This window comes from Brachypodium distachyon, chromosome 5 (assembly GCF_000005505.3).
Source record: "Brachypodium distachyon strain Bd21 chromosome 5, Brachypodium_distachyon_v3.0, whole genome shotgun sequence".
NCBI lineage: Eukaryota > Viridiplantae > Streptophyta > Magnoliopsida > Poales > Poaceae > Brachypodium > Brachypodium distachyon.
In genome coordinates, this window is record NC_016135.3 from 16,285,622 (window position 1) to 16,311,885 (window position 26,264).

At 44.5% G+C, this 26,264-nt stretch overlaps 3 protein-coding genes, 1 long non-coding RNA gene and 1 pseudogene across 5 annotated transcripts; 3 read left to right on the forward strand and 2 right to left on the reverse strand.

Moving 5' to 3' along the window:
- Positions 1–6,540: 6,540 nt before the first annotated feature.
- Positions 6,541–12,062, forward strand: LOC100828653. 2 transcript variants are annotated; one of them, XM_010241700.3, is made up of 7 exons: positions 6,542–6,797; positions 7,805–7,944; positions 8,482–8,528; positions 8,632–9,389; positions 10,106–10,186; positions 10,667–10,729; positions 11,647–12,062. In XM_010241700.3, the coding sequence occupies exons 1-7, from the start codon at positions 6,750–6,752 to the stop codon at positions 11,704–11,706; spliced, it is 1,197 nt and encodes a 398-aa protein (XP_010240002.1). In that variant the 5' UTR covers positions 6,542–6,749; the 3' UTR covers positions 11,707–12,062. The 2 variants fall into 2 exon arrangements, with proteins under 2 accessions (XP_010240001.1, XP_010240002.1); XM_010241699.3 differs by lacking the exon at positions 8,482–8,528 and having other exon boundaries at positions 6,541–6,797.
- A 686-nt stretch (positions 12,063–12,748) lies between these two features.
- Positions 12,749–16,328, reverse strand: LOC100828953 (DNA-directed RNA polymerases II, IV and V subunit 12). The gene is made up of 3 exons (XM_003579878.4): positions 16,286–16,328; positions 16,054–16,146; positions 12,749–12,991 (listed from the first exon to the last, which is right to left on the reverse strand). The coding sequence occupies exons 1-3, from the start codon at positions 16,326–16,328 to the stop codon at positions 12,969–12,971; spliced, it is 159 nt and encodes a 52-aa protein (XP_003579926.1). The 3' UTR covers positions 12,749–12,968.
- A 1,421-nt stretch (positions 16,329–17,749) lies between these two features.
- Positions 17,750–18,489, forward strand: LOC112269379. The gene is made up of 3 exons (XM_024456055.1): positions 17,750–17,880; positions 17,985–18,085; positions 18,167–18,489. Exons 1-3 carry the CDS (start codon positions 17,783–17,785, stop codon positions 18,487–18,489), a joined length of 522 nt encoding a protein of 173 aa, XP_024311823.1. The 5' UTR covers positions 17,750–17,782.
- A 3,540-nt stretch (positions 18,490–22,029) lies between these two features.
- LOC100825885 lies at positions 22,030–26,013 on the reverse strand (annotated as a pseudogene).
- LOC106865633 lies at positions 22,301–23,202 on the forward strand. Its single transcript, XR_002961172.1, has 2 exons — positions 22,301–22,400; positions 22,887–23,202. It is a non-coding gene; the product is annotated as an uncharacterized LOC106865633 (long non-coding RNA).
- Positions 26,014–26,264: the final 251 nt, after the last annotated feature.

Sequence of the window (26,264 nt, forward strand, 5' to 3'; positions counted from 1 at the left end):
GTATAATGCCATATTGCCGTCCAATGCATCCCAGTTACCGGAAGCTTGCTGGACTACCAGATCGGAATCACCAAAGCATTGAATCCGGCGAACCCCAATTTCCTTTGCCATTTTCAGTCTGTGCATGAGCGCCTCATACTTGGCAACATTGTTGCATGCTGCGAAGTGAATTTGCAACACGTGCCTAAGTTGATCGCGCTTTGGCGAGGTCAGAACTATGCCGGCACCTAGCCCACTTTTCATCTTAGAGCCATCAAAATGCATTTTCCAGTAATTAGTTTCTGGGAGCGGTGGTTCATACTCCATCTCGGCCCAATCCACCAAGAAATCCGCCAGAGCCTGAGATTTCACGGCATCCCGTCTATCGTATTGCAGTGTATAGAGTGCTAACTCAACAGCCCATTTTGCTACCCGACCGCTCGCGTCTTTGTTATTCATGATTTCCGAGACAAGCATCTCACATATAACTCGGATATTATGCGCATCAAAGTAATGCTTTAGCTTCTTTGCCGCCATATAGACGCCGTATGCCATTTTCTGGTAGTGGGGATAATTCTGCTTGGACGATGATAACACCTCGCTCAAGTAATATACCGGTCTTTGCATCGACTTGCCATCTTCATCTCTTTCCACCATGATGACGGCACTAACAACTCGGTTGGTTGCTGCTATGTATAACAACATCGGCTCCTTCTCCATTGGCGAGGCTAATATCGGTGCCGTAGCGATCATCTTCTTCAGCTCTTGAAAAGCTAGGCCTGCCTGTGGCGTCCACACAAATTTGTCGGTTTTCTTCATTAGCTGGTATAAGGGCGTAGCCTTTTCACCTAGCCGACTAACGAAACGACTTACCAATTTTAGGCATCCAATGAATTTTTGCACATCTTTGAGGCATTTCGGCAATTTCATCCTTTCTATGGCGGCAATTTTCACATGATTTGTTTCGATACCTCGGCTCGATACCAGGAAGCCAAGAATTTTTCCTTGCCGGCACACCGAACGTGCATTTGGCCGGGTTCAGCTTCATTCAGAATCTCCTCAGATTTGCGAATGTTTCCCGGATATCATCCAGGAGCGTGGCGCTCTCCTTGGTTTTTATGACGACATCGTCGACATATACCTGCACATTTTTTCCGAGTTGATCGTGCAAGCATGCATCTTTGATAAGTCGCGCCTGCATTTCTCAAACCAAACGGCATAGTGCGATAGCAATAAGCCCCGAACGGGGTGGTCAATGATGTCTTTATTTGATTATTAGGGTTCAGTGGTATCTGGTAAAAACCAGAGTACGCGTCTACAAAAGACAGCAACTCACACCCGGCAGTGGAGTCGATCAATTGATCGATCCGAGGTAACGGAAATGGATCTTTGAGACATGCCTTGTTTAGGCTAGTGTAGTCGATACACATGCGCCACAGCTTGGCAGCAGTTGGGTCGTCTTTCTTCTTCTCGACCATGACCGGGTTTGCCAGCCAGTCGGGCTGCAACACTTCCATGATGAAGCCGGCAGCTAGAAGCCGGGATATTTCCTCCGAGATGACTTTCCTTCTGTCGTCGGCGAAGCGTCGAAGGGGTTGCTTCACCGGTCTCGCGTCTGGTCTGACATGCAATGAGTGCTCAGCCAGCTCCCTCGGCACACCCGGTAGGTCCTGATTCGACCTTGCAAAGATGTCCCGATGCTCACGGAGGAAGCTGGTGAGCTCGCCTTCCTATTTCTCACCCAGACCGGCACCAATGATGATGGTGCGGTCTGGGAACTCGCTGTCAATCTGTATCTTCTTCGTCTCCTTGGCTGCTTGGAAAGCCACACTTCCATGAGGATTTGTCATAGCCGGCAAACCAATCTGTGCCGCCTGAGCCATCGTGACGGCCTCCTGTAGCTTCTTCTTTTCGCCAGCAATGACCGGTGACTCGGCCAAAGCAGACCCGGCCGCCGCGCACTCTATTGAACGTTTGTAGTTGCCAGTGATGGTTATGGTACCATTGGATCCCGGCATCTTCATCTTCAGATAGCCAATGTGAGTAGTCGTCATGAATTTGGCGAGTGCCGGTCTGCCTAGCAGCGCGTGGTATGGACTGGTAAGGTCCACCACCTCGAACACTAGGTTCTCGGTCCGACAGTTCTCCCGGGTGCCGAATAAGACATCGACTCGGATCTTACCTACTGGGGTACAAGACACTCCCGGCACAATACCATGAAAGGTAGTCCGGCTTGGCTCAAGCATGTTATCAGTAATGCCGAGCTTAAGCATTGTGTCCCGGTACAGGATATTTATGCTGCTCCCGTTATCAATGAGGACCCGAGTAAATTTGACGTTAATGTTGGGCCCGATGAGTGTCGGGTCAACCACCAGAGCATATCCGCCGGGGTTGGGCATAACCTTAGGATGGTCTGTCCGGTTCCAGTTGATCTCCTGCTCCGACCAGTACAGGAACTTTGGAATAGCCGGCATTACTGCATTGACCTCCATCTCTCGCCTGCGCTGATTTTGCTTATCAGTCGGCTCAGTGATGAATATCATGTAGCTTTGGTGATGCTCCTTCTACTCATTTCTTCCGGCATTTCTCGGGATATCTTGGTCTTCCACCTGGTTGACAGCATTGCTTGATTGAGGGGGTCCCTGGATCTGTGCGTTTGTACCTGTGAGCGGTGGAGGAGGGGGTAACCGACTTGCCTCACCCTTCTCGGCCCGCTGCATCCAGCTGCATTGCCGCGTTGTATGGTTTGTCGGCTTGTTGGGGTTAGTCGTGTGAAAACGACAAGGCTGATCCAACATCACCTCGAACATGTACTTTGGCTTATCTTGCCAGGGCTTCTTTTGTTCTCCCTTTTTGACCCACTGTTGATTTCCTGTTTTCTGACGCTGGCCGGAGCCGGCATCAGGTTGATCCTAAATTGCGGCGACATGGGCTGACCCATACCGGTAATCCGGCTATCATCCCTTCTCTTATTGCGATGATCTTGATGATCGTTCCTCCGGAATGCTCCAGCAGGATTGTATGTCGGCTGCTCCCTTTGTGGTTCTGCCGGCATCAGCGATGGCTGAGTCGGATCACCCAGCGCATACATGTCGGCGATTCTGATCATCTCAGATAGAGTGGCCGGCATCTCTCTTTGCAGCTTCTGCCACAACATGCTGCCGTGCCGACATCCTTGGGCAAACCACGCTATGGCTTGCGACTCCACTATCCCTTCACAGGAATTGCGGAGATTGTTCCATCTCTTTGCTTGCACATGGACAACTATTGAGGACGATTTGGCCTCTCGTAAGTGCTAGTGAAATTGCTGACAAAAGCTTTTTCAAAGTCTATCCAGCAATTGATGCTACCTTCCGGCAAGTTGTTCAGCCATATCCTTGCCGGCCCTACCAGCATCTGGGGTACATAACGTACTGCCCATCTACGGTTGCCGCCTGCCATGCTCACTGCCGTGACATAGTCTTCCAGCCAATCTTCCGGCTTAGTACTGCCGTCATACATTATCGTACCCCTGCGCAGCTGGAAACCCGGGGCTGGTCTCTACCTCATGATCCGATGCGCAAAACAACGCGGTCCCGGAGGGCCTTGCTCCTCCAGAAGCTCGGACAGATAAATTCTGTCAAGCCGATGTCGGGCATCCAGGGACGATACCTGCCTGTTCCCAACTCGGGCTCCGAGCGGGCCGAGATTATCACGCTCTCGCCTGATATAACCCTCGTCACCCATGGCTGAGTATCCGTCATCGTAACGGTCATACCGGTGATCTTCACCTCGATACAGGGGTTTGCGCCCAACACCCTGCTGACCTGCAGCAGTATTGGGTGCCGGACCCCGAGGTCGGTGTGCATGATCAAACGAGTAACGCTCTTGCTGGTCTTGGCGATTATTGCCGGGACGCAGACCACTTTGGCTGTCAGCAACCCTCCTGACCATTTGTTTCTCGGCCAGGGCCGGGTCATAACGCTCTAGCTGCTTATCCCGGCCAGAGTTAACGCTCTTGTCCCGTTTGCCACCAGGTGAGGACGCTTTCTTGTCAACTCGGCCACCAGCATCTGCTGCCGAGTGAATTACCTGAGATGCACCGGGCTTGCCATGAATTCTCATGTATGCCTCATTCTGCTCATTAGCTAGGCGGAGCAGCTCTTTCACGCGCAGCTGCTGCTGTTAGAGTGCCTCTCCTGTAAGATTCGGCAGCTCTTCGGCCGCAGCCTCAGCAGCTCTGAGATTTTTGGTAGGGGTATTGTATTTCGGCTTCAGCGCTGAAGCAAAACTTGCCGACACTGCTGGCACACCCCTGCCATCTCTAGTCATCTCGGCATTCAAGTTCTTGCCACGGTTACGCAACTCCCCAACTCGGCTAGGGTTAGTAATTGCACTAGAACTAGGACCATGGGCTTTGTTATACTCACGGAGCGAAATATCAAGTTGTTGCCGCGTGTGAGCGACGTCAACAGCTTCCTTCAGCAGTTTTTGTCGCTTCAACTCCAACTCCGCCTGCAGCTGGGCCGGGTTAGCGTTCGATGCCACCGGCGCGGTCAGCCATTCGATGGAGGCCTGGAGTTGAGTCGGCTTCAGCGGCAGGGCCGATGTGCCGGCTTGAGCAGCGATGTTTTCCGGCTTCTCCAAGGGGAGTTTTGCCGTTCTGCCGGATTTGGTTGGGACCGCGCCACTTCCTGCAAAGTCCCTTCCAGCATCGGCACCATGAGCCGTCAACATGACCTCCACATGGTCAGCGGGCAGTCGACATGCCGGCCGCGAACCGTGCGGACGGCGGGGGGGGGGGGGTGTCTTCGGCCACCACCACCTGCTCTGGGTACCTGCAGGGGCTGTCAGCAGTAACATAAACCTCGTGCATGCCGAAGGTGATGAAGCGGCCCGCGTAGGGAAGCGGTGCGTCGTTGAAGCAACCTGTCGATGAAGCCCAGAGAACCGAATCTTTGGATCAAACCGGAGACCACGCGCTCTCCGGTGGCAAGAAAGCTTCCCGTCCGGATGAAAACTCCAGCCAGCGCCGCTGCTGGCCCCACGGTGGGCGCCAACTGTCGTGGTGGTGTCACGGCAGATGCCATAGGATAGCTTAACTTGGGGCCGATGGACGAAGGAGGAACCGGAGGAGGGAGGACGTGAAGGGAAACACGCACATGTTACACAAACACACACAGATTTACCCAGGTTCGGAGCCCTCTTGCCGAGGTAAGACTCCTACTTCTATTTTGTTATTAGCCGAGATAAACAAGCTCTACAATGGCGCTCCTTGAGCTGTATTCTTGAGGAAGAAGAAGAAGGGGAAACCCTAGATGCCGCTCCGTCTCTTTCTACAGAGGGGTAAGGTTCTATTTATAGACCGCCCATGTCACACTGACATGTGGGCCGAGTCCTAACGTCACCTTCCTTGGGCCCCCCCGGGCACACGGCTTGATTCCCTCCCAGTGGCACCGTAGGGGACAAGACAATTTTACTTTTCCCTGGTACCCTGCAGCAAGTACCGCTATCCTCTGCCGGCTTTCGTCAGAGATTCTCTTTCGGTGCTTCTTTTGTGCAGTCGCCTGGCATCGGTTCGTAAGCGGCGACTGCCTTTTCCACGATAATGATGACGCTGCTTTATCCTCTGCCGCGTGCTCAGGATAAGACCGTTGAGAGATCTCGGCGTGGGCCGAGATCAAGGTGCTTGTCCTTATCCTGCAAGCTCATAAGACAATATAGTCATACCGGCATACATCTAGGATGCCGGTTTAGTGTTAGGTTGACTTTACGATGCCGGCATACATAACCATGCCGGCTTTGCTCCATCGTTTCGGCTAAAGTTGTGTCGTCATGACCCTACCCGGGGTCATCCCCCCGACACTGCCATTGGCCGCACTACCGCCCTCAATGCTCGGAGACCACCTCCCTCCCTCGCAATACACCGCATCCCTCCATCGACGTCATCCCAGTCCCTGTGTCGCCGATCGGGCCCAATAGAGACCACGTCACTGCCCGGAGCCATTCTGGGTGTCTGAGGCCAGACCACGTTGATGCTGGATTTACTATTCCATGAACGTCAGCTTGTCCTGGTGCCAGACGGGAGATTCTTCTCCAACACTATCTCACGGTAGACATTTGCCCGCACTATGCTAGCCGCACTTTGTTTGAATGTAGTTAATTTTGATTTTTAACCGTACTTTCAGCACTTCAACCGCAGATTTGCCAATAAAAATATGTCAAATATTTTTAACAACGCGAGTATATTCAACACTTTTAAAATGACACGAATATAATTTTAACGCACTTCGAAACCAAATTGACGCACTTTGCTGTGCGTCCTCCCGTGACGTAGTGGATTCCGTTCCCAAATTCATGTGAACTGCATCTAGCGTAGTCTTTTCCTCCATGACTATTTCCGCCTCGACCGTTTGATTCTGGGTTGAACCAATCTCAATCGTTGCCGGGCCCCTGACCCACGATCCCTTTGGCCACAAGACCACAACCGTCCGCAGACACGTCGTAGATACGGAGAAGGCAAACAATAAACACCAGGAAGCGAATTGAATTCGGCGAAGAAAAAAAAAACACGAAAAATCAAATCCCAAAGCGCAAAAAAGAAGCCCGCACCTCTGTGCCACGGTGCCACCAAATCGACCCCCCTCCCTTCTCAAGCGCCGGTATACTTCGCCACGCCCCCAATCTCCATTCACCAGAAACCCTAGCCGCCCCACTCCACCGTCGCTCCGCCGTCCTCCTCGACCTTCTAGGGCAACGGCGAAAGCTATAATCTGCGCGGAGCGGCGGTGATGGCGTCCTCGGCTAAGGTCACCATCACCCTCGGGCGCAGCGGTCAGGTGAGCCCTCGCTCCGGATCCCCCGGGCTCCAGTGCCCGTGCGGTTTCGCTGTGTTTTGATTCTTCGTTTTCGATGCCGCTGTAGCCTTGCTGCCGTTTTGGTTGATTAGAAACGAAAGGGATGATCGGATGTAGGAGTACAGCGTTAGTCGAACCTTAGCTGCAGTGTGCGCGGGTAGATGCCCAGTTTCAAGTGTTGATAGCTGCGATTTTGGTGCGTCAAGCAGGGGACACCCTGTTTCCTTCAGATTTCATCTCCGCTGAAGGTTCTAAGTGAGTGCTGCAACGTAGGGATGTCGTGATTTTCTGAATTATTTGTGAATAAAGTGTACAGCTCTTAGTTTGTTGTTGTCAAATGCGTGAGCAGACATGATGTTTATGGGCGTTCCAGTGTTATATGGGATTTATGGGAGGAGTCTTTGGATCTCTTTACAAGGGAGTGATATTTTGCCTTGGTGTCCCCTGAGAGAAATGAGATGAAACTAGGAATGTTGTGCCGAGTGAATGGCTAGATGAAATGCTGAGTGGGAATGTGTCGGTGCAGATTAATTACGCAATTTACATTGCTAAATATGTACTTAGACAAATTGTACTTGGGTGACTATGCCTATACGGCTATACCACATTTTTTAGTGGGAGGAGTGGTTCATTGCTATATGTTGGTTGTAGTGATGGTTACTATTATAGCACATCCTGAGTCGAGTTGTATCAATATTAATGTCAAGGTGCTTTATTGCATGTTAGTTCCATCTCGTCCATGTTTGCACTTTTTGCAATTTTTAGCTGACCAACTCAGTGTACCTCTTGATTTGATGCCTCGTTGTGTTAACTGGTTCTCTGACATAATGGGGTGCTTGCAACTATTTTTAAGTTATCCCGCCTTGAGTGTATGTTAGTATGGAAGCCAATTTCTTATATTGCTTGCATATTTATTCTTCTTTTTGTCTTCAGAATGCTTAATGTATTATATCATTTTAGCTTCCTTACCTTAATCTTGGTTACTGTAGGTCGTCAAAAGGAAAGCTATTGCTGATATTGGTAATGATGATGAAGTGCCAGTATCAGGTAGAAAGAGGCCTGTGAGAGAGCGATTGGGAAATAATGTGGTTGATTCTGATTCGTTTGGTGGGCAGCCGAGAAGCAAAAGGTATATTTCATCAATCTATCATATCCATTCTTTGTTGAAACCAGTGTTACAAAGCTATTAACTAGTTGTAATATAAAAGTGGTCTTTGCATGTCAGATACTCAGATGATTCAGATGGTCTTGAGTCCCTTTTATGATGCTAGTTTTCAGTATCATGGCTTAGTTTTACTATCCATAGTTTATGTTTTTATGCATCTTATTGTCACTTGTTTTGAAGTAGAACCCCATCAGTCTAGCTACTACCTTCTTTCTTTCATGTGCTTGCATGGCTTGTTTGATTCAATTAGTACATTGCACTGCTTGTCTCTCCTTTGAATATTAAATTCAGTTTGCAATTATCTTTCAATTTGTCTACTACTTTACCCTGTCTCGCTAATAAAGCACTTTCTATAGCATTTGTGAGTCCATTTACTGTTCTCCGGTTCATTACCAAGCTTTAGCTCTCTGTATGTCCGTTTCTGTTCTGTTTTGTCCTCAGTTTGAGCACCTGTTGGAAGTGTTGCTTAGAACTTTACTTTCTTATGTTGCTCTTTCGCAGACGGCAAACAGAAAGCAATAGCTCACAGCTTGGAGATGATAGTTTGGGTGATGATACACATTTCATTTGCACTGTCCAATATGCTAGGATGTACATAGTGAGCTGTCTGTCTGACATTTTTTTTCTTGTATATGTTGGGCTGCATAATAGTTGAAGTTCGCCAGATTGGCAGGGATGATTTAAGGCTGAAGCTAATGAAGAAAGGCTTGTCAAAGAAGAGCAATGGTGACACAGAACAGAATGGAGTGGATCTCCGTGAAAAGCTTTCCCGGAATTCAAAGAATCTACTGAGATATGAAGCAAGAGGACGTGATCAAGAATCAAGGCCTAGTTATGCCGTGAGAGATGTCCTAGAATCAAGATCTAGGTATGGTTTGAGGGAGAGAGTTCCAGAGTCAAGAGCATCTACTCTTGGAAGTGAAATGACTTCTGCAAGAAGTGCAGATGATCTGTTCAAGATGGACTCTTCTGGGAAACCTTATCCGTCATGGAATGCTGATTGGGGCAGGTCCCCAGACAAGCTCCCAAGCTTTCGAAGAGACGTGTCCCCCCCAATAAGTGTTCGAAGAGACATGTCTCCCCCAAGAAGTGTTCGAAGAGACATGTCTCCCCCAAGAAGTGTTCGAAGAGGCATGTCTCCCCCAAGAAGTGTTCGAAGAGGCATGTCTCCCCCAAGAAGTGTTCGAAGAGGCATGTCTCCCCCAGGAACTTACAGTCAGATAAGGTCCATTCCACCCCTGAGATCTGTCGGTACCACAAGATCTTCAAGTCATATCTCAAGAGAATCTCCTGACACATTAAGAACCCATCAGCATTATGAAGGCAAATCTACCATTTCAAATGATACACTACAACCAGCTAATGGAATCACTCCATCTGGCCCACGTCTTCCTACAGCCCCTGTGATGGTTTGTATTTCTCTCATACTATATCTGAACTTAGTCATGCTTCTGAGTTTTTTCTTCTTGGGAGCAAAATTTACTGCTTTATTCTGTGATTTACAGTTCCAGTTTTGCCCAAAACTACATCTATTGTTTGTCCTATAATTATGTTGGTGCTATGAGCCATGGCTACTATAATTGAAAATGAAATTATGAACCATATCTGCTAATAAAGTTTATATTGCACTTTGGTTAGGTTCCAGTGATGTACTCCCTCCGTCCCATATTAAGTGTCGAAATATTACATGTATCTAGACGCCTTTTAGGTATAGATGCATCCATATTTGGGCAAATTTTAGACACTTAATATGGGACGGAGGGAGTATTTGCTTGTTGCTGCTCAATATGAGCCTAAATGACATAAACATTCTAAAGTCGACATCATTAAAAAGTGATCGTCACATACGTGTGATACATAGGATACTTTTGTTATTACCAGACAAAGGAACCTGTTTCCAAATATACAATCATTACAGGCTTAAAACTGAATATCTGTTCACTCTGCCCATACATAGTTTGTGAGAGTTCAACATCTGATTATGCTGACCACAAGCTGAGCATCATCATGTAAATTGTTTTCGAGGTGGAAGCTATTCCGATTATATTAGCCAGTTTCTGGTCATGAACTCTAGAACTACCATTTACTCTGGAATTTCCTGACGTTGCTCTATGCGATTTTGCAGACAGAAGTACCACTCACAGTTACTGGATTACTGAATTCACTGGGACTTGAGAAGTATGTTGTCCTATTTCAGGCCGAGGAGGTGATTTCCAGTACTTATTGATCCGTTTCCAACTTTAATTCCTTTTTCTATGGATGAATGGACATTCTTTCAAGTTTTCATGTCAATAACGGTTATCTGTTATCTATCGCCTACGGCCTACCCAGAGGCTAATATATTAGCATTTGGATGCCTATATTTGGTCTTTTGTATGGAGTTCTGAATTTGTGTTTCCTAAAAGAGCTCTAGTGGTTCTTTTGTTAACTGGATAATTCATTACAAGCTTTATTCGTGTGCTCAATAATTTTTTTTATGATTTTTCATACCTTAGCCTAATCCTTTGTTGGCGACACACCGTTGGATGTTTTAAGTACTGTATTACCATCAACGTCTTTCTCTGCCAAGATCCAGAACGTGTGTCAGCCCATATGAGCCTACGGTCGAGTTCATGAGACATGCATGTATGCTTTATGGAGCGATTGTTTGATAGTTCATTCTTCCTTTGTATTCACTTTTTTGCAGGTGGACATGGCAGCTCTGAGTCAGATGAAAGATAGTGACCTCAAGGATATGGGAGTACCAATGGTAGTATTTGTCTTTCAATTGTCGCCTTTACATGATACAGTGATGTTCTTATTCTGAGTATATTTTCTGTTTTCCTTTACTTGATTATTAGTCATTAATCGATTACAATAAAGTGCCATAACTTTTATTTCAAGAAGTTAAATCCTACTATTTCTGTCAGGAAAATAATTTCATTATTTAATGGAAATTAGCGCCAGCACTCATCTTAATGATATTGGGTTTTATCATGCACTAGAAATTGTCCTTGCAAGCATAGAAGCCGTTCATGTTTGTCAGTTGAGCATATTTCTTGCTGAAACATCTTTATCATGATGATTTATGTGCTGCTGCCTGGCATTTCGTAGCAACTGATCTGATTATATGCTGGTAACATTAGTTGCAGGCTTGCAGCACAATCCAACTTGATAGGTCCACCATTCTGGGTACTGTCGGGAATAGTTAGTACTACCTCCGTTCCTAAATATAGAGTTATGTATGTTGGTAGATTTTTGTATAAACTTGGTCAAACTTGAAGAAGTTTGACTTAGGACAAAACTAGAGCATCTTATATTTAGGAACGGAGGGAGACATTACATGCTTTGCCTTCTCCTGGTAAATTCTTTAGCATGCTTCTGTAATTGAAACTGCACGATTGAAGGCCTTTCTCTTACTATCAGAAAGTAGAAACAGCATCTCAAATCAAACATGAAATGTAGTACGGAGTACTAGTAAATACTCCCTCCGATCCTAAATTCTTGTCTCAAGTTTGCCCAAATATGAATGTATCTACTCTTAAAAAACGTCTAGACACATGTAATATTTCAACAACAATTTAGGATCGAAGGGAGTATTGTTTTCTAGTCTTCTAGAATTTAGGATGTATTTCCTGGACTTGCTTATAGTAGTTTTAACTAGTGTGGTATTCTGTGATGAATCAGGGCCCTAGGAAGAAGATTCTCCTTGCGGCGGCACCATATGCAAAACAACGGCAAAGGTGAGCACCGTGCTCTGGGACCTGGAACATTTTGGAACTGCAATTTATTGGTGTGAGCAAACTCCATTTCGGATCTTGTATATCCTCACTGGTAGTCTGTCTTAGTTAACCTTCTTTTTCGCTGATAGATTAAGATCGACATGTATATCTATCAGCTGATGCTCCCAACTCTACCATTCACGATCTGCTGCCCTGCTGTAATTGTTAAGAGTAGCAGGCTTTGAAACAGGTGGATGCACATGGTTTAGAACCATTATCATTCTGGATATTTGTCTTTTGGGAACATATGACTATATGGGTGACGACTAATCCAATCCAATCCATGTATGAATGAGGAAGCATATTTTTTGGTTCTACCAACTTGACTGCTCCTGCGTGACTGCGTCGAATGCAGTGCCATCCTTTGTTACGTTAATGGTCCAAAATGTTCTCAATTAGTTGGTTCATCTGCTTCTCAGTTAGATCCACTGTGTTGCTAGTAGTAGTACAACAGCTTCCAATTAGTTGAGTGCATTCCAAATTCCAACAGTGTTTAGAGGGTCTTCGGCCACGCTATCCTGTGCAACCGACGGTCCAATCAAGCAGAGGGGAGACCGATTAGCTGGCTCTGCCAAATGACCATCCAGTACACGTTTAGTCCTGCAGAAAATGTCAATTTTCAAACGAAATCATTCACACGTATATTGATAAGTACAACTGGCTGATGTATGAAAAATAATCTTTTTACAGGGAACTAAATAGTAATACGAATACACTTTAGCTGAGGCAGGCATATTGCAGGCCTGCCGACAGTGTTTCACTAGGTTGCGTGAAAAAAAACATGGCCTCCGGCTTATAGAATTACCGTGTCAACTGCAGTCATTCAAACAGCCAGAGTACCTACCTAGAACATGACTAGCAGCTGCCCAGATATAAAACGCACAAGAGTCCTCAGTAAAAACACAGGAACTTCACGAGATTTCAAACCTAGAGTCTGGTAACGGGAGAATGAAAAGCTAGTATCGGAGCCCAACCAAGACAAATGTAGCGCACTACTCAAATTACCATGTAGCAAGATATATACTCAAAGTTGTAATGAATTCGCAGCAGATATGATTTGGCAAAGGATGCCAACAATTCGATATATTGGTCAAACCTCACAACTCAATACAGCAAGTGTTACAACTTCAAGCCAAAGTCAAATGGACAGGTACAACCTACGAATACTTTATACATTCCACCATTGTAGATTTGTCTCAGGGCACTAAATGCATTGCGAGATTGTCTTCAACGCGCTTCATATTGAACAACTGCCCACAAGAGAAGATTGATTGATTAAAAATTGAACAATGATTGAATGTTGAATAAAAAAAATCAAGTTTGGAATTAACAACTAGAAAATGTTAACTCCACTGCGAACATCAAGAATACATCAGATCTTTCTCAACGTTTTTACATGAATAACAGTTAGTTCAAAGTGGTTTTGTGTCATGTTTGTTGACCCATAAATAAAATTCTCAGGGATCAAGTTAACTATGCCATGAAAATAAAATGCACAAATGAGTGATAAACAGTAAACTTTACACTGGGAACACAAAACAAATGAATGTCTGACAAAATCAGATGCCTGCTAACCTATATTGCCTCCATCTATAGAAGAGAAATACATTGTTCTCGTAAGGGTGCAGTCCTTGTTTGGTATGCATTATTATTTAAAACAAAAACAGTAGTTCATTGGCCATTAAACCGAACTGCTTGGCATGACAAAGTACAACAGTGAGGTAAGGTGGTGTGTATCGCCGCCTTTCTACTTTTACTCATGTATACAAAACCAAATCATCATCTGAGAACAAAAGCATAGTCAGCAGTTTCAACAATTTCAACTTTCATAGCTGATCTTTACTCTTTAACAGGTAATAGTCAAGTTCATATGAATTTTTTTTCAAGATACTACCCTAGATCTTGGTGGAAAATCCACCTAACCCCATAAAGTTCAAACCTAATTTACAAAGCAACACATGGTTGTAGGACAACCAGTTTTGAATTTTAGTGTTAGGCAGCTTTCCCTAGATTCAGGGATTCAAATTTCCAATATCCATAGCATTCAAGGTTGTAGAAAGCGCTACTGCACGCATAAATGGAAGCATGTGCAAGGTTTATATGAACCTCAGAGACCACATATACCACAGAGATACTTGGGCCTAATGTGCATTAGTACATTTCACTAAATTAAGCAATAACAAATCTGTACTAAAGGTCCTCGAAGTCCTTCAACAAGTTCTCCATTCTATTGTAAGTCATTAAACTAATGAACGATGAAAATATGAACTACACTGAGCACAACTTGCACCTGCTTACATCGACTATATTGAAGTTCTTATGAAAAGTCTAGATAACCACATAAACTTTGGTGAAAAATCTGCATAACATCATCAACTTCAAACCGTGCGTCCTACCCTTACAGACTGTAAGTACAATTTTGGGGTAGGAGATAGCAGTTTTCAATATTAATGAAGTTATGTGACTATTACCAGGTTCAAGAAATAATGTACACGTTTTCAAACTTTCTATTTATGTATGGTTCTTCATTCTATCTAGACTCAACTAATAAAAAAATAATGTAAGTATAGACAAGGTTCATATATTCTTCAATGAGCTCATAACTTGGCACATACTTACATCTAATGTGGAACACCTATATTAAATATAGCAAGCGTAGTGCTAGAGTTATGGAAAGTCCAGATAACCACATGAACCTTAGTGAAAAATCCGCCTAACATCTTAAACTTTACTCTGCACCTTATACTGTACCACAACAATTTTGGGATAGCAGAACAAAATTCGATTTAACCATGTTAGGCGGCTTTTCCCCAAGGTTCACGAAGCTACGTAGACGTTTTCAAGCATATTTTTTTCATTCTATCTTAAGTCGAGAACTATTGCAGATATAAATGAAACATGTACAAAGTTTATATGCACTTCCATGAGCACATATAACTTGCATATGCTTCCACCAATGTGCATGCATTACCACAGGTTGTACTAAGTTTAGCAATAACTGATTAACACTATTCAATGTGCATCCCATAACCACTGCAGAAATAAATGGAAGCATGTACAAGGTTCATATGTACTTCACTGAGCTCATATATCTTGGCACATACTTTCATCTAATTTGCAACAGCTATACTAAATAAGCAAAGCACAAATACATAATGCTAGAGTTACTATAAGTCCAGATAACCACATAAATGAATCTTAGAAAAAAAATTCGCCTAACATCTTAAACTTTATTTTGCACATTCAACACCTATTGCAGAAAAAATCTTGGTATAGCAGAACAAAATTAAATTTAATGCTGTTAGGCGGCTTTTCTCTGAGATTCACGAAGTTATGTAGAGTTTATGAAACATATATGGTTTTCATTCTATCGTAAGTCAAAACTGTTGCAGAAATAAATGGAAGCATGTACAAGGTTTATATGCGCTTCTATGTGCACAAATAACTTGCATATGCTCCCACCAATGTGCTTGCATTACCACAGGTTGTAGCAAAAACTGATTAACACTATTCACTGTGCATCCCATAACAACTGCAGCAATAAATGAAAGCATGTATAAGGTTCATATGTACTTCAATGAGCTCATATAACTTGGCACATACTTTCATCTAATGTGCAACAGCTATACGAAACCAGTAAGCACAAATACATAATGCTAAAGTTACGAAAGTCCAGATAACCACATGAATCTTAGAGAAAAATCCGCCTAACATCTTAAACTTTATTTTGCACATTCTACACCAATTGTAGAACAAAACTTTGGTATAGCGGAACAAAATACAATTTAATGCTGTTAGGCGGCTTTTCACTTTGATTCATGAAATTATGTAGACTTTTTCAAAAATATTCTTTTCATTCTATCCTAAGTCAAGAACTGTTGCAGAAATAAATGGAAGCATGTACAAGGTTTATATACACTTCTATGAGCACATCCAACTTGCACATATTTCATCCAATGTGCACGCATCACTACACGTTGTACTAGGTGTAGCAGTAACTGACTAACGATATTTAATGTGCATCGCATAACTACTGCAGAAATAAGTGGAAGCATGTATAAGGTTTATATTTTGATCAGCCTTAAGATAATTTTAACTGGCCAGATGCACCCCATAACTTGTTCTTCTAAAATGATTTAGGAAAAGTAGCAGGTTGGCTCAACTAGGCTGGAAAAAATCTCAGTAGAAGGCATTTTCCCATATGACCATTATCATCATGCAACCACTAGATTACAATTTAAACAGCAGAGACAATAAAATAAACTATGAAGAGGAAACAAAAAAACGGTACAGAAGAGGGATGTAGCAATACTTCGGCGGGTGCGCTTCTTGTAGAGGATGCGGTAGCCACATTCACGGGACTGGATCACATCTCCTGACTTTAGCGTGTTCTCAGCTCCGCAATCTGAAAATAACGAAAATCAATTCGATTGTTTATACTGCATAACAACAAGGAATCCAGTGAAGAGCGAAGTTAACACCAACTGCCTCTCTTCAGAAGCTCAATACGACCACCAGAGAGAGAGAGAGAGAGAGAGATCAACCTCCGCACAGATAGCTGACGGGCTCCGGCTGCTGCGGATCCATCGGGTAGGATTTCTCGTAACGGAGAGGGAGAAGCTACTGCGGCGGCTGGAGTTGGGTTTCCACGAGGAAGAAGTCCACATAACCCCCTCAACTATGTCAAACCGGCTACTCCACCCCCTCAACTATAAAACCGGGCACTTAATCCCCTAATCTTTTCAAAATCGGGCAAATCACCCCCTCGGGCCAAATCAAGCCGGTTTTGAAAAGATTAGGGGATTAAGTGCCCGGTTTTATAGTTGAGGGGGTGGAGTAGCCGGTTTGACATAGGTGAGGGGGTTATGTGGACTTCTTCCGTTTGCACGAGTTAGGGTTTGGTTAGTGTGTAGCTACGGGAAGAGGGGAAGAAGAAGATTTATTATATAGAGCTGCTACCCACCTAGGTTACCAGGCCGGCCTCTTCTCTGGGCTGGTAAATAAGCACCTCGCTGGCCTAGTTCAGTAGTTTGAGCGCCAGTCCAGTTTTTTTTTAAATTATGAGCGCCAGTCCAGTTACATGCGTTTCGATGGCATCTAGCTTGTTTTTTCTTATTGGGTTTGTATATTTTTTGCGGTGCCATCTTGACGTGCAGATGATGTCATTAGAAGATTGATGTCCTGAGGCATCGCAGTCTATTTCTTGAAGTTAGTTGTTATTGTGGTTCATCCTTTTGTGTTTTGGTCTTTTTTATCGATTCATCGATAAAACAACGGTTTCACAACTTGTCTCTTGCAAGGGGTGTGTCTCTCACTTCAAAAAAAAAGTGTGTGTCTCCAATTATGGTACATTCAACGGTCTAAGGTTTTCAGTGTTTGAGATAGTCGACTCATGCGGCTTCTCAAAACCCATAAGGTTAGTCCAGCTTGTGCAAAAATGATGTTTTGCAATTTCGTAATCGAATACCTGCAGGAATATCAAGATGTGAATGACGGGTCTAGTGGTGTTGATTTCAAAGGCCCATGATGAAGCTTTTGGTTTAGAAAGGATCTTCGTTACTTTTGTTTTTTGTCGATTGTACCCGATCTAGTGTAATCCCTCTGTCTCATATTAAGTCACTCAAATTTACCCAAATATGAATATATCTATATCAAAACAACGTCTAGATACATGTAATATTTCGTCACTTAATATGAGATGGAAAGGGTACTTTTTTTTATGAAATAAAGGCAGATCGTTGTTTTTAAAAAATGAACACACAATTTTCGATTCTGCGCTAGAAAGAGACTTGCTTTTGAGAGCTGTAACCGTAAGATATTGTTTCTTCCTCCTGATGTTCTTAAACTTTTTTCTAATGCTGATTGATCATTCCGAGTTAACCGATTTTAAATTTAAGTAGTAATATAATGTAAGATTCACTTCACTACGGTATGTCCACGAGTCAGCGCTTTCTCCCTCGACTAATTAACCGCCACGGGGAGGGAGTTAACCGTGCGCGAGCGCCTTTCAGGCATCTGATGGGAGTTGGTTAAACTAAAAGATGGGGTCCGTCGTCGGCACGGCGGCGAACGGCATCGGCACGTTCCTCGGCAACGCCTTCACCGCGCCCTTCAGGAGTCTCTTCGGCGCGTCCTGCGAGTAAGCCCCATGATCAAAACGCCCGATCTACAGTCTCTAGTGGATTTCCTTGCAGTGAGCATGGATTTGAGTTTGACACCAATTTCTGTCTCGAATCATTGAAGGGGCGTTTGTTCAGGGACGTGGGACGTGGCCTGCTTCCTGGAGCACCTGTGCGTGTCCAGTCTAGCCAGGCTCTTCATGGTGCTGGTCCTCTCATACATCAGTAAGCGTCGACAGCCTCACACACACCAACTCTTGCATGAGTTTCTTGCTGAGAATGGATTCTTTGTTTGTTTTGTGGCAGTGCTGTTGCTGGCGTACCTGATGTGCAAAGTGGGCATCATCCAGTGCGTGGTGAAGAAGGGCTGCAAGATGTCGGCGGCGGCGTGCTCTGCCTGCTGCCGCGTGCTGGGGGCCTCGTCCTGCTTCCTCTGGCGCAAGCTGCGGGACACCAAGCGCGTGCACCGCGGACGACGCGCCGGATCGAGCTCCGAAGAAGAGGGCTCCGAGGACTCCTACGACGATGCTGATGATGGGAGGAGCGTGAGAAGGCGGAGCAGGGCGAGAGAGGGGTCGTCGTCGGTGAGGGAGAGGAAGAAGGACAGGCTGCGGCGGTTGTCCTGTTGAACAGAGGGAGTATGGCAAATGCAATGGGAGACCACTCATGCAGGCTATCAGCTCGGGCTCCTCGACACTAGAGTAGCGACCAAGGAAATTTCAGAAATTCCAAGTTGAACGGTACCATCATTGAATCTCTAATGATGACACACCGCTTCCAAGGTCCTCGGGCATAATAATGTCCATAGTTTAGCCTAAATCAGTTTGGGAGCCTAATCAAATTTGGGGTTCAGCTTTTCTAGAAAACTGGAAGAGAGCAGCTTGTGGGACTTCAGAATCGGGTCCTTAATGTAGTATTGAAGTAGATGTACTTTTGCTATGTCGAGGAAGTCCACCGGGTTGATTCTTCAATAGGAGTTACGAGCCCGAACTGACTTTCTCGGTTTCTATACATTTAAGCAAAAGAGAATTTAGGACTACTTGTTTACATAAATACCACCTTTGTTTAAATATAAGAAACATTAGTTTTATCGTAAGTCAAACTTCTTAAGGGTGACCAAACTTATAAAAAACCAATCAACATGTAGAATATCCAATAAATATATTATGCAAATACATATGAATTTACTCAAACTAATTTAGAGTCACAGATTTCACATTTTATATATAAATTTGAACAAAGCTTAAGAACTTTTATTAAGAACAAAGCTAAGACAAAGGAGTACTTCGTAGCTAAGGCAGTTGCTATGAAAATATATATGGATTTATTCAAAATAATTTAGAGTCACATATTTCATATACTTCCTCATTTTCAAAATAAGTGACGTGTGAATCTGTATAAATTTTTATAAAATCCACATCATTTATTTTGTAACGGATGGAATATTTTTTTTTGATCGAAGTTTTATTAAGAACAACTCTAGGACAAAGGGACTGCTTCGTAGCTAAGGCCTTTGCCTCAGCTGTCGGGTCACTCGAGACTCACTGTACAGAATGACCAAGACTGGTGGGGACACTTTCTCCAAAAGTAAAAATAAAACATACATCTTAGTTTAGGAACACATTGCTGCGGCGGGCCGGTGGCAGTGTGGCGCTTATAATTTACTGCCGGCCGCCGGGGCATGGCGCTAGGGCACACAGGTTACAGCCGTGCAGGATCGGCTCCAGTTGCACTGCAGGGTCTGCTTCCGCCTTCCGCTTAATGCAGGCCGGTGCCATGAAAGGAGCGGCGTTAACGACTGCGCCTGCTCGGCCGTGCTGGACTGTCTGTCGTAGATTGCGTTCAGGGTACCGAAAGGTCCGAAATCCAGGAAGCAGCGGGAAGTACCGTCTGGCCACTGGCCTATGAGATCTGCTGCCAGTCTGCCAGATCTGCCGGCCTTCAAAACGAGCTTGGAGCTTGCCAGTTGCCGCAGGGGGTGTGTACTACGGTCTGAAACCTGTCGAATGGGACTGGCCCTCGGTTTTTCATTTTCGCATGAAATAAAACATGGAACGAAATGGATCGGAGGAGCAGCCACTCTTCATATAATGAGCTGCGTCAGTTAATTCGGACCGGAGGTAGTTATTAAATCGGGAAGACAAATTTTTTTGGAAGACACTGAACTGACTTTGGCACTTCTTGATCTGCTCGTGAAGCAGTGCCACACGCTGCTGCTCTCCATTACTCTACTTATTTGGCAATAACAATATGTAAGTCTGCCGACCATGTCAGGGTACATGCACGCGATACCCAAATCTGGTCCATACCGGACCAGTCTTCGTGGATCCTTTCTAGGCCGAAGATACGTATTTCAATAGTCCGGACTTAGGTGCTCCGGTGCTCCGAAGTACACTACTCCCTTTCTTCCTGAATGTAAAGAAATTGTCTTTGTTCTAAGTCAAACTATTTTAATTTTAACCAAGTGTATAGGAAATTATCTATAACTTCAAATTAGTTTAATTCGATAATACACATCACGATATATATTTTCACAGTGTACTTATTTGATAAGAAATTTAACTTGGGATGAAGCTAGAACTTTTTATAGGAGTATTTAAACAGAGGGAGTACTCTCCAAATGTGAAGAAACCACTAAAAATGTTAACACTGATATAGCACTCACTCTGATTCTAAATTACTGTCGTTATTTTAGTTCAAATTTTATGGATCATAACGTCTTTCTAACATCTATCTATACCAACATATCATAAGTTCGTTGCTATGCTATGGATCAAAAACAAACAAGAAAAGCAAGTGCAAGACGATAAAAACCATTTTTTCCTATCTTTCACTCCCCATTGGTCCACGGTTCTGCAAACAAGTGATTGGTTCCTTGTTCCATCAAGGGGTGATAGATTGTTACCTCGATAGGTATTGTTCTCATGCGCGATTTGTTTAGATGTGGGGAGACTTCAGGCAATATAGAGATTTACCAAGGTTCAGCCCTCTTCGATTGGGTAACAGTTGTACCATTGTCTTGTTATATTATCGGGAACTCAAAATAGAAAAGTGTTTACAATGGGGGTGTCCAAGCGAGTCTACTGACCGACGGGTTCAATGTGATGTAGATTGTACGCTCTGCAATGCATTGATTGCTCTCTCTCTCTCTCTCCCGCGCAGACCCGTGACCACTTTTTCATATGAACGGTATGATGATTACTTTTTTTATGTTTGTATGACTCCATGTCACACAGTACAGGTCTCCTGGCACAAGACGAGTGAGACCCATACTGTACCTTCCAAGTATCTGACAAGGGTTCGTTCCGATCTCATGCGCTACCTTCGCGCAGGTCAGTGCATGATTTAGGGCCGCTGTACTCGTAGACCGGGGCTAAGTGCCTAAGTTACACGACTCTTACTACATATATTTATATCCTGCAACCAAAACAATGTTGTAGATACATATACATTTTAAAAAAGTGTGTGGCAATTTCTCAGTTGCTTGATTTTTAAGTAAAAGGTATGTTGGATTAAGATCCGAGGGCCAACCCGTCTTCTCTCCCACATGATATCGCTAAATTAAAGGTTTGATCTCTAACTAAAAATCGGTCGACTTCTTAATCAAATCCGTTGAAAAAAGATCGTCTGAAATTCCCGTTAAAATCATCGTGAAATATCCTGCTGACCCTTGTACGCCTTGGGTGGTCGTCCTCCGTTGATGCAGAGGGACTGTGGGCGGGTTAGCAGGCAGGCACGTGCGTGGGCCCGAAGCGGCGATCCTGCTGCCCATCTATATATATGGTGCCACCGCCGTGTCAAGGTCGGATGCTTTGCTTTCGTGCTGATTAATCTGGGAGAGAGGGACAAGACAGAGAGACAGAGCGCGTACGTAGATTCATCGATGGACATGTCGGCGCCGGTGGGCTGCGGCGGCGGCGGAAGAGGAGGCTTGTTGCTGCCGAGGCGGCGGCAAGGAGGCGAAGGAGAAGAGTGCCAAGATGGCCCAGGTGGTGCCGTATGTCATGGCCGTCGACGACAGCTCCGTCGACCGCGCCGTCATCACCGCCCTGCTCCGCCGATCCAAGTACAAAGGTACCACGAACTTCTACTAGTCCCCAGATGCGCTGCCGTGCGTAGCGACAAAATCGTCCCCTGTTTCTTTCGCCTACAAACTGAGGATTGCAACAAAACAGAGCATGCAAAAGCATTGTTTCGTCCATTCATTCAGAGAGTAGATTAGCAACATTAGAGAAACACAAATTCCAGATTTTCTAGTCTCGTCTTCTACTAAGACAGTTCGTGCTAACTTAACTTTCTAGGTGCAGTAACTGCCGTGGATAGCGGCAAGCGGGCGCTGGAGATACTTGACTCGGTATACACACACATTGATCTGCCGTTATTTCTTCTGGACGTACTGGATCATTTTCTTCGTATCGAACCTTCTTTTGTTGACATTTTGCAAACTTCGTTTTGGATCCAGGAGCCGAACGTGAGCATGATCATCACGGACTATTGGATGCCGGAGATGACCGGCTACAACCTGCTCAAGAAAATCAAGGTATATATAGTACAATACTAACCTCCGGGGTTGATCTGTAATGATCCGTGGATAGCGGCAAGCGGGCGCTGGAGTAATAGCCTAGGCATCTGAAGATTCTAGTACCAGCTGACACGATGTAAACTAACAATACACGTTCAGGAGTCGTCTACACTATGTTCTAATTCCGACCAAAGGTCCATAAGTCTAAATGTTCTCCTAAACGTAAGCTTCAATGTATGAGCATCCCAAACCTCAGACAAGATATGTGTTGTTCATTGGATATAGGCAGAACAGCTCAAGCGGAAAATTAATCCGCTGTCCATTACCAACATTCCAAAAATAAACCGTTTTAACAACACTGTCTGCACTTAAAAACATCTATCCAAAAAGGAGAGGTGTTACTGGTAGAGCCGTAGAAACGGTTTGGACAGTTAGTATCATGCTTATTACCGCCATCATTTCCCTACTTCAATAAGATTGCTACTTACCTACTTTCTAATGCAGATGCAGGTACATGATTGTCGAGAATAAAAAAATGCAACATCACAGAATGCATACCCTTTTTGTTGATTCCAGTATATTTCTGTAGTCCAGAGATTCATCAGGCATGGGGCATGACAATACAGAGCCAGATGTTCCCTGGTGTTGGAAGACAGGAAAGCAGATGCTAGTGATGGAAAGGCATAAATGCGCGTATCCGAACAGGAAAGTTCTTTTACCGGTATTGAACTGTGAGTGCAGTCCATAATGATTATGAAAGAAATGTACCTCTGTGATCTCCTGGACATAAATGCATTTCCAGATTAGCACTTGCTTCAAATCCTCATTATCTTTGCTGGTTGTCTCCAAATGGACCTTCTAAACCATTTGAAGCCTTGGAATTGACAAGAACCTCTATTGCCTTTTTTATACAGAGCTTTCCCATAAAGGCATCAGCACAGGGAATAGACAGATATACTATAAACCTGTGAGTGAGATTGTCTTGTGTAGGAAGTTGCATATGGTAGCCGGTAATGATAGATTGATAGGAAATAACTTACATCCCAGGAGGGCATACTGCTACATTGCTGCCCAACTGAAACACCCGAAGAGCTGCAACCTGCTGCTCTTGTAGAGCTGAAATGGAGGAAACAGGTGGCATAAAAAATCAGCCATGACCAGTTCAAGGACCGCAAACATAAACACAGAGGGGAAACAATTTTTCTTACATTTTGGTGGAAAAACAACCAGAACATTGGACGAACCCAGTTTCACAGACCTTCTAAATATGCATATTCCCCTAGCAACTTTTCTTGGTGGGTTTGAGTCTGAAGCGTCAGATGGCAAATCCAAGGAAGGAATTTTGTATGACGGATCAAGTATCAACTGCTGGCACAGAATATCCTGACCAGATGCCAACCTGGTGCCTATACAGTGCTGTTTTTTCTGATCAAGAGTGATGATTATTGGAGGTTGCTAACAAAGGGTTACAAAAATTACAGACATGTGCAATAAAACACTAAAGCATAAAACATCTTTCATTTGTGGAATATAAAAAAACAGAAACAAAACGATCACTCTTCTGCTGATACTGGTAATTGATCTAGAGCATTGAAATCTACAACCAGACCCATCACCAGTTTATCCTACGCAAGAAAGCTCCCATGCCTCTACTTCTAACCATGCTCTTCATGAAGCCTTAGCGGTACAAAGGCTTCCGAGAATTGCTCTTGTCTTGCCTTGAGCTCATGAGCAATAGATGTAAATATACCTCGTCTCTGTACAAACTTGTCTTCTTAAATTCAATGGTGATAAGAGATTTTTCCTAATATTATCCTTTCTATCTCTGATGAACCAAGTGAGCTTCCTAAATTCTATGCCGATTTCTAACATGCGTTTGAGCAGGACAGTAAAAGCTATTGATTGAAATGTACATAAAGTAAGCAAGACACAATACAGGATCTATTCGGTAAAGGCAAACAAATAACCACAAGAACATACCCAGCATAGAGCATAGATTTTATCATACCTTATCCATTAGAAGTCCTGTGACAGGCATCCGCAGCACCTGATTGACAGAAGAGAGAGATTGCCCGATGATAAGTAACAAAAGGATCATAAAAGATAATAGTTTAGAGGGTAGTTTCTCCAATATTTTTGTTACAAATGAGTGCAAGCCATTCCTGTAGAGAGGTGTCAAACCGTCGTTACCAAATGATAGGTTGGCATTAGACTGAAAGAGACTTCAAAATCATGGGTCATAGAAAGTTGACACACCGCTATGTCATTAACACAGAAATAAATAAGCCAACATTAGAGGTAAGATCAGAACCAGTTATAGTTTGAAGGTATCATCATCTTACATATAGGGCACCCTTAACAGCAGCAAAACGACAGAACGCTTGAGGCAGCTCACCATGCCCATACATAGGGTAGATGAAAGCACCTTGTGCATTAGCAAACCTATATAGTAAAGATAATAAGTATATGTAAAAAGATTGTACCAGCATGGCACTGATTTTAGTTCCCACGTGTTAGACTACTCATATTACTAAAGCTAAATAAAGTTTATAAAGTTTTACATCATAGATGGTCTTTCCAAGGAGGGCTGAAAGACGCAAACTAACCTCCCAGTGGAGTTGAAATGAAGAGTTACATTCTTGATTCCATCTCTCGTCGTTAGTAACTTTTCGCAAGAGTCTGCGGCATCTTGGTCGTAGTCTGCCATCACAATTGCATATAACATAACCCTGTAAATAATATGCAGCAGCCCGTCTTAGTCACACCACTGCTGACAATAGAGAGACCACTTGAAAATGCTCTTACTTACGCTATCATCTTGCGTGGAAGGTGTTGTTTCTTGAGAAATTCAATGAATGGGAGATTGAGGTCCTCCTCAGATATCTTCTTGCCAGCAGAAGCTTCCATGTCATCATTACAGGACACTGACGTGGCGGTAATGTTGCGACTCTACAAGCTTGAAGAAGGCATTCAGGTAGTACTTCTGTAAATAAAACTGTTTTTTGTCTAAACACTTGAGTGCGGTGTCCTGAAGCAGGAAGATGGCTTCCCTCGATTCCGGAACTGGGCAGAGCTCACCATCCCAGTAGATAAGGGTGCCCCCGTCGAGGCTCTTGAACTCCACATGGTTGCTGCCCCCTGACCTGAGAAGAAGGTCCACGGCCTCGTCGGCACAGTAGAGCACCCTGGGACCCACCAGGTCGACCGTGAAGCGTTTGGATCCTGGTTCGGGAACCGTTCCCGAGGTCTCCATCTCCGAGTACAAGCTCCGGCGCTGGAGATGGATGATGGTGGTTTCTGTGGTTGATGGGTTTGTGGACGAGGAGTCGATGAGAAAGGAAGGGACGGAAAGGGGCGGGAGGGACGAGGAAAGGGAGCCGTAGAACGGATTGGGGTCGACGTGGAGGACGGTTTTGCCGGCGGCCGCGCAGGCGGCGGCGAGGACGGCCTCCGGGAGACCGGTGCCGCAGAGAACTACATCGAACGATGTGGGCTCGATGGTTGGGTAGTCGGCGGCGGCCATGGATACAGGTTACCGGCAGATCTCGGAATCAGCTGGTCTTCGATTTGGGAGTTGGATTTGGGATTCTTTGCCGCCGGTCGGTCTTAGGTGACGTTTGTTTGGGCTTCTCCTTCGGTATTTTAGCAATCTCAAAAGCACTTCTCCCGCATTTTTAGAGCACGTCCGGAGGTGTTTCTCAGCTTCATGTGTAAACGGGAGAAGTGCTTTTGAGATTGCTAAAAAGACTAAAAGCTGAAGCAGAAGCCCAAATAAACAGGGCCTTAATAGTTATTAGTACTAGCACGTTACCTTTTTTTTTTGCGTCCGACGCTAGGACATATTGGGGTGTCGACGCTCGTTTGATGCCCCGTCGCGACCTA

Bases quoted from the DNA above. Each gene is read 5' to 3' on its own strand.
- LOC100828653 (XM_010241700.3), top strand. From the start codon at position 6,750: ATGGCGTCCTCGGCTAAGGTCACCATCACCCTCGGGCGCAGCGGTCAG. The intron at 7,945-8,481 runs GTATATTTCATC...GCTCTTTCGCAG, and splicing joins GGGCAGCCGAGAAGCAAAAG to ACGGCAAACAGAAAGCAATA. The intron at 10,730-11,646 runs GTAGTATTTGTC...GTGATGAATCAG, and splicing joins AGGATATGGGAGTACCAATG to GGCCCTAGGAAGAAGATTCT.
- LOC100828953 (XM_003579878.4), bottom strand. From the start codon at position 16,328: ATGGATCCGCAGCAGCCGGAGCCCGTCAGCTATCTGTGCGGAG. The intron at 16,147-16,285 runs GTTGATCTCTCT...CGTTATTTTCAG, and splicing joins CGTCAGCTATCTGTGCGGAG to ATTGCGGAGCTGAGAACACG. The intron at 12,992-16,053 runs GTATTGCTACAT...TCTTGTGGGCAG, and splicing joins CAAGAAGCGCACCCGCCGAA to TTGTTCAATATGAAGCGCGT.
- LOC112269379 (XM_024456055.1), top strand. From the start codon at position 17,783: ATGGGGTCCGTCGTCGGCACGGCGGCGAACGGCATCGGCACGTTCCTC. The intron at 17,881-17,984 runs GTAAGCCCCATG...GAATCATTGAAG, and splicing joins CTCTTCGGCGCGTCCTGCGA to GGGCGTTTGTTCAGGGACGT. The intron at 18,086-18,166 runs GTAAGCGTCGAC...GTTTTGTGGCAG, and splicing joins GCTGGTCCTCTCATACATCA to TGCTGTTGCTGGCGTACCTG.